This window comes from Cyprinodon variegatus, unplaced genomic scaffold, assembly GCF_000732505.1.
Source record: "Cyprinodon variegatus isolate N-32 unplaced genomic scaffold, C_variegatus-1.0 Scaffold245, whole genome shotgun sequence".
NCBI lineage: Eukaryota > Metazoa > Chordata > Actinopteri > Cyprinodontiformes > Cyprinodontidae > Cyprinodon > Cyprinodon variegatus.
In genome coordinates, this window is record NW_015150698.1 from 208580 (window position 1) to 223368 (window position 14789).

Below are 14789 nucleotides of genomic sequence, written 5' to 3' on the forward strand. Positions count from 1 at the left end.
TATATATATATATATATATATATATATATATATATATATATATATAGAAGTACCTTCATCCTCTGAGAGGGAGCTGGCTTGGAGCTCGTCTTCCTGGCTAAATGTGTCCTGGATGCGGAGCTGATTGAAAGTTACCTTTTGTATCTCTGCTTCTGTCTCCTTGAACGCCAGTCGGTCTGAGCAGATGACCGCTGACAGAGCCTAGTTCTGCATGAGCTTTCTGCCTGTTAAAAGGGAGTTTTCCTCTCCACTGTCACGACATTGCTTTTCAGACAATGATTCGATGCAATCAGCTGTTTTTCCTTAAATTGAAAACTTTGAATCAGTTTAACTGTATGATCTAGTTCAATTGTCTGTGTGTGCCTTGAGATGACGTGTTGTGAATTGGTGCTATATAAACTGAATTGAATATAAAAAATATTTTTGATTCAGTTATGTTGCTGAGCTTTTTTTTGTGACTGATTTACTTTAATAGGCATTGTAGTTTTAATGTTAAGGTGTAGCATAAATACTTTTGAGTTAACCACTAAGACTGAAAATACCTCATTTTTTTTTTTTTTGCCAAACAAATTATAAGCAGCTATTGGCCAAATTAAATGAGCTTCTTTCATTTACCTATTTATTTCTGTAAAGGGAACAATGAATCAACCAGATATCAGAACTGGCCAAGCTTTCTGTCCATGACCAACCAGTCAAATCAAATTTTTCCACTTAACTGTGAAACCCTCCTTTTTAGCCAGTTAAGAATATAACAAAATAACTTAACCTCTGACCCACTTCTTTTTATAATTAAGCAAAATATCACATGAATTGAATAAATGAAGTTTATCTCACAATAGAGAAATTGACAAAAACGTTCAGCCATATGAATAACAATAGGACTCATAAACATTATATTCCTCAAATTGTTTACATAATGATTTCTAAACTTTTTTTAAACACATATTTGGAAAGATTCTTAAAAACCAGAAACACCCAGAAAATGCCCTACTGGTCTATCGCTTACCTTAAATGAATAACATGTAAATTATTTTACTTTAATTGTACAACATCACAGAGTAAATATTTTTAAAATGTTTATCAGCTATTACCAGTAATGCGGAGGAATCTGTTCTGATTGGCAAAAAAAGGTTGTTAAGTTTACCTGCTTAAACAGAACTATCAAGGATGACCAAACTTCTTGTTTCCTAGCTATACCATGTTTTTTTTTCTGATAGATAGGTGTTAAAGACAAGAAAATACCAGCCAGTATAAAGAAATTTATGAAGGACACCTGTGAGGCCTTTTGGTTTTCTTCAGGTTTCATTACATGTTTTATTCATGAGGAGGAATTAAAATCTTTTACCAGCTTGCCTGCTAAACAAAAACAGCAGGTATGAATAATGGAGTAACTCCACATATTTTTGGTGTGAAACAACTCAATAAAGTGTGACTCTATTAGCACCCTCAGCTATATCCAAACCTGAACCAGTCACTCATTTGATCCATTACTGTGAGTTTCATTGATCCTCAATCTGTATATAAGAAATATTTTGCATTTAAATCTCACCAAAGAGGTTTAGTTTTACTTAAATGGTGTAGTAGTACCAACAAAAATGGAAAACATTCTTCCTATTTGAATCTGAACATGCTCATTAAAATCAAGACATTACATGGTTTTATAACCTTTTTATTCATTACATAGGAATTTAAAAAGAAAACTCAAGTAACACTTGACCAAGGCTCTGCTTTTATTGTAAAATGAAAAACGAAAGCCTCAAAAACATCAGAAATGCCCATCCATAATGCAGTGACTAGCGTAAAAATCCTAAATTATTCATCATTGTTACACTAATCAAAATGCTGCAGATGGGAAACATAAAAACGACAGGTTAAGAATGACAATGCAAGTTGGCTAATAAAAGACCCAATATCATCCTCTTTTCCATTCTCCGATGACATGCGGCTGAAGATGATGTGAGACTGCCCCCTGCTGGTTACTTCTCTATCAGGGAGTCCAACTGCTCCTGAAGGGAGGCCAGCTGTTTGGGGACAAAATAAATGCTTTTATTTTAAGAGCCAACAGCGACCGAATTAAACTGTAGTGAAAGTAGACGATAATTAACACTTAACATAACATTACATTCACTCTTTTTGTCAATGCATAATGACGATCCATGATGGCAGGCAGCTATTATGTCATAGCATCAAAAAGCACTGACAAATTAAATTTTACCTGAGTGGATTTGAGCTACTGTTAGGAATTAAGATTCATCTGCATGGATGGTATTTAGTGCTGAAAGCTGTAAAAAGCTCACAGCATGAACTCATCATGTCTCATTACAAAACAGGTACTTACCTGCTCCATCTCCCGCTCCTCCTGCTGAATGATCTCATCCAGCAAGGCTTGGAAGCGATTCTGTGAGGGGCGAGAGACAAACAAGATTTGTATGAGTCGACATGCTGAGCCTCATTAAGCTGTGATGGCTTTAAATGCGTGTCTGCCCGGGCTGCTCATGTCACTATCTTATCTGTGACAGAAAGGCCACTTGGAATGCCAGTCAGAGACAGCTGACCTTTCCGTGCGACTGTGATAATAACAACTAGTGATGAGCCTGAGACGCTCCCAAAACACTAGGAAATGAGAGCTCTAAATGGCAACATAAAAGAGACCCATCTCTGGTCATGTTCTACGTGTAAAGTTTTCAATAAGGAAAAGTGGAAAGGTAATTTTCTTCTTTTGCTGGCTTGTGGTGCAGCTAGAACCAGTAGCAGCCTTCAAGGATACCATAAAATACATGAAGAATATTTTACAGTTAAAAACATAAAACATGTTGGAGCCCAGATGGCTACACCACATCCAAAATACAAGGAACCAAGCTGACAGCTCAGGGATAAAGTTGTGAAGAGGCTTAACTCAGAGTTAGGCTGCAGTGTTAGAGCAGAGGTGTCAATCTGCAGTCCTCGAGAGCTACTGTCCAGCAACTTTGAGATGCAGCTCTTCTCAAACACTTTTGTAAGCACGGGGCTTCAAAATGCATATTTGATGGAAAGCCAACACTGCTGCACCCTAAACAAAACGTCTATGCAGGGAAAGATTGGTGATGGGCAGCATAATTCAGAGGGAGGCTTTTCTTCTGCAGGGCAAGGATGATAGGATGGGGCTACAAAATGAATCAAATAAACAGATGTTGCAAAGGACTTCAGATTAGTTTGGGGTATTCTTTCTGGGGGGCAACAACCCTAAACAAACAGCTGTTCCAATCATATGTGCTGGGATAGCCCAGTCAAAGAAAAGACATTGATCCAATTAAAAATATAGGTTCAGAGGTTCCTGCCAGGTTCTCTCTCTTCAATTTGAACATTCATTTAGGATTAATAAAGCTTGGGTGGCCACACCCTAAAACTTGGAGGTTTGCCACATAGAGACAATGTGACCAGAAAAGTATTAGCATCAGTTTAACCACATTAGAGCACATGAAAAGGAATTTGACTGTGGTTTCACTTTGCTCTTAATGAATACAATTTAAGTATAAATCAAGAAAATGGGAAATATAAATCATTTAGTGAATAAATAAATGATTTTACAAAGAAGGAAAATATGGTTGGATGGATGCAATTAGGTGTGGCGCCAATGCCAGCACCCTGGGTGCAACACAATGTTATAAACAGACTGGAATTACTGCAAGAGGGGGAGAAAAAAAGTGTAAACTTCCTGTTTACCTTCAGGGCCTGGTTTTCCACTTTCATGATGAGCTCTTCCTGTTGCTTCTTCCGGGCCCGTGTTTCCTGAAGCTTGGCCTTAACGTTGTTAATCTGTACCTGGTATTCCATAACTGCAAAAAATTTATGTTGGTTCATGTGTCAGTATAGCTCAAAAGATGTGTTTTGATTTCCTGTGTAGTGAAGCTATATTTTTGTAGGGTCAACCTTGGGGATAAGATATAGACCTCCGTCTGCTTTACCAGAAAATTATAGTTAAAATAAACTGTAGCTAATAGAAACTAGTTTAATATAGGATTTGCAAACACGGAGGAAACCAAAGCAGTTCAATGCAGGTTTAATTCTCCTATTAAACTGAATCAACTGTATCAAACTAACTAATTGTATCCATCTATTTCTGTATTTTAAGCAGAAGCCTAAGCAGCATCCCTGCTGAGGATTATATTCCTGGCTAGCCAGTAACAAACTGGGGAGCAGCTCTGCTTGGACAGTGAAGCTGACCAGTAGTGCTGACTGACAGCTTTGGATATGCAGATAAGGAGGCAGTGTGCCATCAGACCGGACAGCTGCCAGAGCTGCGTGCTGAGATACCACACCTGTCAGGCTGGTTAGCTGAGCGCCGTCCGTGTGTTCATCCCAGTGGTTAAGGGGCACAGCATGTGTATTTAAGGAAAAGAGGGGCTACTTATTTAACTGAGCGTGTGATGTCTGACCTAAAAAGATCTGATCATGTTAAAAGTTCAAATACTTGGCTCAGTTTATTTTTTTACATCATTTTTGACAAGTACCTGAGGGGGATCTGATTTAATCTAACGTCAAAGTTTCTTCCAAAGTCCAACCTTGTAACTGTGACAGCTAGGACTGGAACATTAAAATCTGCGTTGGCTAAGAGGCGGAACATTTACCCCGAGGTGGGACTTGCAAGCCCAGAGTGAAAGATTGCATAATTTAAGGCGGCTATTGCTTCATTCAGTTAGGTATGGAGGTTGTTTGAATGTGAATATATTTAAATTAAACAGTCTGCACTGCAATTCATATGAGGCGTCTAACTAATCTGAGCTTTCATCTGTGATCATCCTTGGGCTTTTCTGTACATCTTTAAACTTTAATAAAGTTCATGTAAAGCATGTCTAGTAGAGGACACCATCCAAAGTTTAAAGTGATGCTGTGATCTCATCATAAAGAAAGAAACCAGTGATGCTTTGCTCATTATTCTCACCTATCTGGTTGTTTCTGTCGCTTTCATTCTGAGCAGAGTCCGACTCGTTCAGCTTGTCTTGGAGCTGTCGCACCAGATCCTCCTCAGTGTCCATGATATTCAGGTCCTCGTCGTCGTGTCGGTCTCCTTCATCCTCCTCGTCCTCGCTGGAGCTGCTGATGTCATTGAAGATCTCCCTCAGTTCATCATGTGGAACTGAACAGGGAGAATTGCATTATTATATTAATCACAGAGAATGAGACAAAACAGAAAAATGCTGGAACCTAAGAGCTAAAAACTTAAAATAGAGAAGAGTTAACATTACAGACAGTTGTTTTTAACTAGTGAGGCCTGGTGTGGAGCTCCAACAGCTCTGTAGCTCACCTCATGCAATGTTATCACAGATAGAGCTTAAAAGGCTAGTTGACCATTCACCTTTTCAGTGCTTATATCTATTAATTTTATTTTCCTGTCTCAGGCAACATCCATTTTGTACTTTTAGAGTGAGTCGATCATTCTCATGTACTTTTCTTATTTCATGTAGCTTTATTGAAGTTTCTATACAAGTATGATTGTTTGTAGGGTTACCATAATGTTCTGAATTCTTTTTTGTGTTTCTGCTTTATGTGTTTAGTCCCAAATTACTATGTTTAACACCCTGCTATTGTGTCATCTTAAAAGTCCAATAACAATTTTGTAGACTTAAAAATCAGAGCATGAAATTAAAATTGCAGAAGTAATTTAATGTGCAGGCTTGGAAAAGATTCATAAAAAAAACAGACAGCATATATCAATGCCCCCCGTCCCTCACACAAAAATATAATGAATTTTGGGTGTGTTATTAATGCCTCTATAGAATGTGTCCTTTCATCATCAAAATCTTGGTTGTTGGACATTTGTAATGAGGGAATTCAAATATTTAAAACAATTTGTCTTGATTCTCTAATATTAATTATTGTTGGCATAATTTCCTCAACAATTAATGATCTATAACACCCTTTTACAGTAGATGTGTTTAATTCTATTAACCCATTTTATTCTGACACCACACAGAAAACAGTTTTTTTTATTTTTTTGCATCGTCAAGATAAGGAAAGATAAAACATTTTTGAATAACATATGCAGAGCATGCAAAGTCATCTCTTTTGCACAGCAGAGGATCTGCAAACTATTATATCTCCATGGCAACCCTGTGGGGGAAATAATTTTTTGCCTGAGGCTACTATTAAAAAGTGTTGAGTTCTTTGTTATCGAACAAACGTTTAAATTTAACCCATAAATGCCTGTTCACAGCACATACAAACTATACATTTCAGTTTACCTGAGGATCCGTGACCCATCTTGTGTCCTGAGGTACCGGGAGAAGAGTCCAAATTGGGCAGAGAGCTATGCTGCTCTGCTTCTTTGGACTCATCCTCTGCTATCAGCTCCCATCCTGAACATGCTGAGTTAGGGTAGATTTTATTTATTGACAGTGTTATAATAACATGACTAGTCCCTCTGGTTAACAATGAACCTCATCAAAGGTTACTAAAGAAAATCCTTGAAAATAAATTACTCTTCTACTGCATTTGGGTATTTTCAAACTGACATTTAAAAAAAAAATAATTCTTTAATTTCAGAAAATTAGCTTGACAAGCAAAAATGTTTTAAAATTATGATAATTAAATCATTATTTTCATATACTGAATGTTACACCTAACAACAAATGTAATTTTATCAATTTTTTTTTTACATCCAGAAGCATCTAATTACTTATTTCTAATTACTAATCTATGACTGCCTGTGTTCTACAATGTCCCTGAACTCCATTCCTGAGCTGCATGGCATTTTGGGGGTTGTAGGCAGAGGACCAAATTTATCCTCTCAACCTCTCGTAGACAAGCTAGTCAATATTGGTGGAAGAGTTGATGCATTTTTAAAGGTTAATACCTACATTTAAATGGGATTACAATTCAGATTTTGCTTTTTTCTTCAGTTACTTGTTTCAATATTTAAAATAGGACAGCTATTTTTCATAATATCATGTATAAAAAGCTAAAACCGTGATTTATCCTTGAACATGTCGCACAGCCTTTGTGTTGATCTGTGAAATATGGTGAAGAATCTATGATACTGTGGAACCAGTTGTCCTCCAAAAGCTCTTGGTCGGGGTACATCATGGACTCTTTATAACCTCTCCAACAAAAGTAAGAAAAGAAAAAAAAGTGACCTTAGAAACCTGTAAACTGGGCCTTTGAAGAGGATAATAATCCAAAACATATGGCCAAACCTACTAAGAACTGCTTTATCAAACACTAAATCAAAAGTCCTCCATGGTCTTGGCCCGGTTAGCTTAAGCACAACATCCCTTGCTCAGCGTGCTCCAAAATTGTAAGATTTCTATAATGGTAAATAGCTGCATTGTGCGTTTACAGCACAACTATGAACTTGTGTCCCCATTTTGACATCCATGTATTGTTTTTATGCATAAGGATGTATGCAAACAACAAAACCGTAAACAGGATTTAGTATGACTGTGCTCATCTAAGCAATGATAATGAACAGTCTGTCTCAATTAGCTCACAGCGAGTAGCCGGCCTCCCTTTGCTCTTATTCTGTCAGGCAAGTTCAGGGCTTCGTCAGGAATCTAAAAGCTTCTTTTCACATCATCTCTTCCAATGAAGGCTCTACACAGAGCCAGGTGAGGTGAGCTGGGCGGGAGGCTGGATATCCAGCTGGGTTTTGGATAAATGTAACAGGGAAAATAAAGTCTGGGTTGCTCTCAAGCAAATACACATTTGTCACATCAGAGACAAGAAGCATGGTCCGCTTAACTATCGGGTCAAACTGAAATGATGAAATAAACGCCATGGCTGTATAGTCACAGCTCAAAATTATATTCAAACAAAAGAAGGGGCCCTTTGACACACCGGGCATGGCTGCTGACTGAGCTATAATAAGGGCAGCTGGAGTAAAACTGGAAGAAAGATTAATGGTGGAGCGTACACAGACATTGTGTAAGTTTTTACTGAAAAATATCTTTAAAATTGTCTTTTTCCTAAATTTACTTCAGGTTGGACGTCAGGACTGTTCGGGGAATGTGATGTTTGTTTGCATAAGGCATACAAAAAATTAAATAAAAACACCTTGTTCAGTATGAGCACGATCTAAGAGAAGGAGCAGAAGAGTGCTGCAGCTCTGTGTTTTGGCCACAGGTGGCAGTATCGTTAAAAACTCCATAATCCATCTTTAATTAGTCCTACTTAATAAATTACATCACTATTCAAACACACTTCATCTAGATCTGTAATTCAGCCAAAAAAAATTATAAACAAGTTAAACAATGCAACTAATTCTAAGTGTTTATTAGATGCTAATTTTGCTTTTTTGTGAACATTAAAGGAATTTCAACTTTGTATTCTCAGGAAAGCGGAATTTGATAAGCGGCCAATATAAATTATACTTAATTCAGAAATACTAAACTAAGGTTAACATGATAATAATAAAAATGGCTGGATTCTAGTTGTCTAACAGTGACTGACAGGATCCACGTAGCCAGCAAGGTCACTGCAGCTACTTACTAGGGACATTTATCGGCTCTTTATGCTCGCTTGTTTACAAGGTTTTTGGAGATGATGATCTTATTTGCCTAGCAGTATTGGCATCTGCTAAAACCACCAAACATTTCAATATCTGCTTCATTACAGCCTTCTCACCTGACCTAAACCAATCAAAATCTGATGAGGTTTAGGCCAAGAGTAAGCAATTGTAGACCCAACATGCATATCATCTGAACGTTGCCAGTAAAGCAAAATGGATGACCACGCTGCACTCATGCAGTAATCCATGCAAAAGGGAGCCCCAGTGCATAAACTGTACGAATTTAGCAGAATAAAAACAAACGTTGCAGAAATTTTACTTTTTAATTGAGTAAATGAGGTGAAATATGCATCAGTGTAATCACAGGATCTAAGGATTATTATTATATAAATAAATGCATAATCATTTTGTCATTAATCTGTGCAAGAGTTTTTCTTCCATAAACATCTTGGGGGAAACCCCAAAAATCAATGTTTTTCCTAGAAATTGATTAAAAGCGTGTTTTTCTAATAGATGCACAGACTGTTTGTACCGTGGGTGTCTAAAAAGGATACGAACACTAACAGCCTCTGCGTCAGTGCTCAGCAATCTCTTCACTTCCTTTTCCACATCAGGAGATTCGATGTACTGCAACAAGAGAAAGAGGGAAAAAAAAGAGAAAAGGATCTGGTAACTTGTGGACCCACATGCACATACACAGAACCACAAAAAGGAGAAGGTATCAGCTGGCTGCCTGCCAGGAAAGGCATTAGCGGCTGAAACAGAAGGAGCCTAATCAATATGGCTTTGCTCCACACCTTCAGGACAATCCATTCAGAAGACAAAGCAGAAGTGCAGTGCTCAGACTCGCTCACCCTCCCTTTGATCAAAGCTATTGTGAAACAGCTTTTTTTTATGCCTTTTGGGGAAAACTAAGATAAAATGCGTTATTTATATGTAAATCTTAGTTTTCACTTTCACCACAGTGCCTGTTTTATAAAATTTAAATGTCTTGTTGGAGGGGAGGGCAGAAAATAGATGGGTCATCAAACAATATGCTAAACAAGCAGATGGGGAGCACCAGAGGGAAGAAAAAAAACATGTTGAAACCTTCTTTTTCGCAGTCTTCCGAAATCTTCGCTTACGTGTGTTCTTCAGAGGGCAGGTGACTGTAGACAAGAAAAGACTAAGTTAGCATAAGCAAATCAGATTCGCGGCTGCAGAGGCTCAGTCTGTTCATACAAGACATTTCTAGCAACATTAGTAAAAAACAAAAAACAAGCTATGCAAAGATAACTACTTACTGCCATGATTCCAGACAAATTTCTTGTCCTTGTCTTTGTCTTTCTTTTTGGTCTTTGGGTCAGTGCCAGTTGGCTCCTCCAGAGGAGGGTAAAGGTCTCCATCTAGTGTGCATACCAGCATCTAGCAGTTGGGAAAAAGCCGGGAATCATTACACATGAAGATACTATTTAAACTAGGGCTGCAACTATTATTTTGCTGATCAATTAATCTGTCAATTATTTTTTAGATTAATCAATTAATAATCAGATTGGTTCCTTAAAGAAATTTTTTTCTGAAATTAAACTATGTGAAATTTTTTCAATTGAGGAGCTCTGGATAGAGCATATTGACAGACGAAAACATTTTATTTACCTTAAAGGAAAAGTCCGGTCACATTCAGAATACAAACTGAGAGTACTTTAAGTATGAAATCATTACATACTTTTTAATAAATCATAAGAGTTTTTAATTAAGAGAAATTTCATTTGAATGTGCTTAACCGGAGAAATCCATGTTTGTCATAGAGCGCTGCTGCCACCTAACGGTTTGTGACGTCACGGTGCGTTATCGGCTGTTGAACAAGTCCCAGTGCTGTATCTGGTGTTTGCCAAAACACGCTATTATCCATGATGGTGAAGGCCAGTGCACTATGCGAAGCAGAGAGTAACATATTAATGACATGTTCTTTCTCTGGCCAGAAGTTCGATGGCAAATCCTCCCTCTTCAAGTTGGCAATCCAACAATGAACCCGTGGTGGATTATGAATCGAAAAGGTGAAATAACTAATGTTTTTTCACTTTTAACCAAGTTATTACAACATCCAACTGCCATGCACGTGGGCACTGTCAATTTAACTATAGCTTGATTGCAGATGCAGTCTCGTAGTTCCCATTGATTTTGCTTGTAAAATGGGGAGAATGGCCTTTGTCAAACCACACCGTGACATTGATGCCAGAAAATGTCAGGATTGAGGTCTACTTAAAATAAAAAATTTAAGACCAACTTGTCAATAAACACAAGTAAAACCTGTTAGCGACAAATTTACCCCAAATGATTATTTTAACATAAACCATTACTTTCTGGCCCAGTAGATATGTTTCAATTTTTTAAAAACTTTCCATATAGGAAGAAAGCTAAAAACAAACAAATAACGGATATATTTTTAACAACTACTGAACTGAATTAACTTTGTTTTGTTCCCTACTCAATCCCCCTACTTTCAATAGTGGCATACCGCCAAACATTTTCCTGAGATATGGTTCTACTGGCGCTGTTGGTGATGTGAGAGATGCTGTGGAGGCGTTGCAGAGACAAGGGTGGAACAGGATGGAGAAATACCTGCTGCTTCTCCATAACTTGAGTTTGACGCTTTGAGTTTGACGCTTCGCACATGTGTCTCCACTACCTTGATTCCCATCGTGCTTCATCTCCCTTCCCTGGTAGTGGTTTTAGCCATGCAGACAACTCCTGGACGGAGAGCCAATTTTTCATTGAATTTAAAACTTCCCCATGTTGTCCAGATAAAAAGTTACTGACACATCATTCCAAGGTCTGGCTGCAATATCCTTTTTATTTGGTTCCGCTATCGGGAAGGAACCAATAATGGTTACAGCGAGCGGTTCGGTAAATGTAAAAAAAAAATACTGCCATTTATTGAATTCTTTGATATGGATTACAAAAATAAAACTCTGTTCATGATGTGGTAACAATTTTAAGACCTATGAAAGACTGACTTAAGACATTTTAATACCAATTAAGACCTTCATTTTATATTGAAGAATACAATTAATTTTAAGACTTTTTAAGGATCTGCGGGAACCCTGATTTTGATAAAATTGGCCGGTCCCAGTCTAAGTGATCGCGAACACTAAAATAATTAAGTCACAACGAACGTATAAGTTTGAGGTATAAATAATGACCCATTTGTTATTCCCTGTTGACCGGACTTCTCGTTTAAAAGCAAAATGTTTAAATTTAAATTTAATTGCTGCTCTAAGTGAGTTGCTCTGTCATCTAAAGACATGTTTTAGAGTCTCTATACTCCAGTTAACTATAAATTGATTATTATGAAGTTATTTTACCATATTTTCTTACATGAAAACCACTAACTGTATTGAATGATGGTTCCAAACAGACCAATATGTATAGTTAAGAAAAAAAATATATACTCTAAGATTTTTTTTTTTTTTACTAAAAATCTGAAAAGTCTCCTTTGCATTTTATGATAAATAAATAAGGACTTTGACTGCAGGAATATAAATGCTCAGCACATATATAGACTTAGCATCTTCCCTAACTGTGTTTTTAATAGCAAATGAAGCTCAGATGGGGATCTTCTTTTTACAGCAATATTCAAATCACTGCAAACAGTTTAAAGCTTGTGTAGAGTTTGAAGATTGAAATAGTTTTCAACGTTTTCCTGTCTGTTGTGTTGGAAAGGATGAATACAAACGCTTGACTCGGTTACCTGCGTTTTATTAGAAATGAAAGGAAATTAGAAAATAATTTATTGTTTAATTTCCACTTTACAGTGATGCCCTACTGGAATATTAGATATGAAAAAAAAAAATAATGTAATGTTCAAGGTTTACCTGGCAAACATCAGCTGTCTTGTAAAACGTTTTCTTGTCGACTGTTTTGAGAGACTCGATCATGCAAGGCAGGTCCACCAATTTACAGGCCAGAGGGACACGATCTACCCTCACTATGCCATGACGACCATCCGCTAAAAAAAAAAGAGAGACCAAAACAAGCAAGTGATTAAAGAGTCTTCGTTTTTTGCTAACCTCTATTTAGATGGCTGAGGCAACAATATATATAAATTAACTTAATATATATAATATATATATTAACTCTCCTAACTTAAAATAAAAATGTGTAGACACACAAATATATCGCAACATATTGGATGATTTTAATGGATTGCTGTGAAACTATGCAAGCTAATTCTAAAAATGAACAAATTAACATTTTTGATACCCAAAATTTAACCATGAATTTTCAAAACTAAATTGAATTCGCACAAACAAACGTCTATAACAAATAAATGTGACAAAGGACAGACAGAAAAAATCTGATGCAAAGACAGAGAAAACACTGAAACACATGATCAAATCTCAAAAAGAAGTTTGTAAAAAATAAATAAATAAATGTTTTAACCTTTTAGTTAAAACATCATTATACAAAATATGAAGTTTGAATTTTAGACTTTGAAAGATACATTTGAACTGCTTTCGTCTTACTGGAATCAAAAAAGCTTTAAATTAATTAAAAAAAAATACAATGCATAAACATTTTTTCTAGTACATATAGAGTCAAAAATATATTTATACAGAATGATATATAAAAAACAACTTTATATTGGGACATTTTTTTAATATTTCTCAAAGTAATAAGTGAGATTGTGTCATAATCCTGAGACATTTGTTGGTCCTTCATTTGATGACCACTGGTAAAGTTTATTATAAGTGGTTGGTGTCCTTCCATTAACCTGCATTGTAACTATAGTCCAGATTTGTCTGATAGGGTTGAGGAAATGGATTCCTCTGGAGGCTTAATGCTGTTCTGCTTTGTTCAGACCAAAACCACTGCCAGTCACACTAGTGGAAAGCATCTCAATTAAGAGGACAGGAATTCCAGGTACTTAAAAGCACACAACAATGTCAAACAAACTAAAGCATATTCTGGAAAAAAAATCAAAGTAGACTATCCTTAGCCCAACCACAGCCTGACTGAATATTTATGGGCCGTGCTTTAAAGCTATCTAAATGGTAGAAAACAAAACCAATTTTAACAGCTTTTTATCAAAAATTGTCTAACATCCAGTACAAATAATGCCAGGTGTTTGTAAATGACTACAGGAGGAATCTTCTAATTCTAGTTAAGATGTTTTGAAGATTTCTATTATATACGTTTACAACAACACATATGTCGTGTAAAAACTCCATCCATCCATTTTCTGTCATGCTTCATCCCTGCTGGGGTCAGGAGGGGTGCTGGTGCCTATCTCCAGCTGTCTACAGGCGAGAGGCGGGGTACACCCTGGACAGGTCGCCAGTCCGTTGCAGGGTAACACAGAGACACACAGGACAAAGGACCATTCACGCACACACTCACACATAAGGAGAGAAGCCAATTAACCTAACAGTCATGTTTTTGGACTGTGGGAGGAAGCTGGAGTACCCGAAGAGAACCCACGCATTCACAGGGAGAACATGCAAACTCTATGTGAAAGATGCCCGGCCGAGAATTAAACCTGGAACGCAAACTGCTTTTAAAAATAATGGTCCAAATGCATCCTTTAAAATGCCAAAACCAAATATTCCTTCCCACGATGGCTGCATGTAAACCTCCAATCCGCAAGACGTTAAGTAGGAGAAATGTTATGATTAGATTAAACATGTTCAGTAGTCTAATAGAGAGGTTAAACGGGTCACTTCAAACACAGTAACATAACGACTGATGAGGCAGCTTACAGTGCAGCTCGATTGTCAGTCTGTCTTTCATGTTCATACTGCTGGACTGTGCTATCCTTCTTACTGTTGAGGCATACTCCTGAAAAAAAAAAAATAGAAAGGGAATTTGTAACACTTCAATAACAAAATATACCATAAATTCAATATATTTTCTAATAAACAACGGTCTCACCGAAGGAAGCCTTAGAACAAATTGGCTCTCCAGTTCATAAGGAGCATCCTCTTTGTTCTTGGAGCCGACCTTCCCCACTAGGATGGAAAATGTAAAATTAGAAACAGCTCTGGTGTAATTCAATTTGTTTACTAAGCATTTATCATTAGGAGAATAAAATTCAAAACAGCATCTTCACGTTAAACATATATCTACATCTACAGTTGCGTTAGAAAACCGCAGAGTAAATAATAGTTAATAAAAAGAAAGATCTATACGATACGGAAGAAGATTAGGGCCACTGAAAAAAATTAAAAAGTTAACTGATTTTTAAGTTTTATTTCAGTATAATATGAGATCTTGGGATCTTGTTCACGAATGAGGGAAGAAGGGAGCGGGAGATCGACAGGCGGATTGG

At 36.9% G+C, this 14789-nt stretch overlaps 1 protein-coding gene across 2 annotated transcripts in view; it reads right to left on the reverse strand.

Annotated features, from left to right (window-relative positions):
• Positions 1-1711: 1711 nt before the first annotated feature.
• taf7 (TATA-box binding protein associated factor 7) overlaps positions 1712-14789 on the reverse strand; it is a 14522-nt gene continuing 1444 nt past the window's right edge. For both annotated transcript variants that reach the window (XM_015381933.1, XM_015381932.1), the window contains 11 exons: positions 14393-14469; positions 14221-14299; positions 12337-12470; positions 9766-9886; positions 9572-9630; positions 9037-9109; positions 6222-6335; positions 4922-5116; positions 3703-3815; positions 2339-2398; positions 1712-2021 (listed from right to left, as the gene is read on the reverse strand). In XM_015381933.1, coding sequence (XP_015237419.1) covers positions 1977-2021; positions 2339-2398; positions 3703-3815; positions 4922-5116; positions 6222-6335; positions 9037-9109; positions 9572-9630; positions 9766-9886; positions 12337-12470; positions 14221-14299; positions 14393-14469 — 1070 coding nt within the window. In that variant the 3' untranslated portion in view covers positions 1712-1976. The remainder of the gene's footprint in view (positions 2022-2338; positions 2399-3702; positions 3816-4921; positions 5117-6221; positions 6336-9036; positions 9110-9571; positions 9631-9765; positions 9887-12336; positions 12471-14220; positions 14300-14392; positions 14470-14789) is intronic.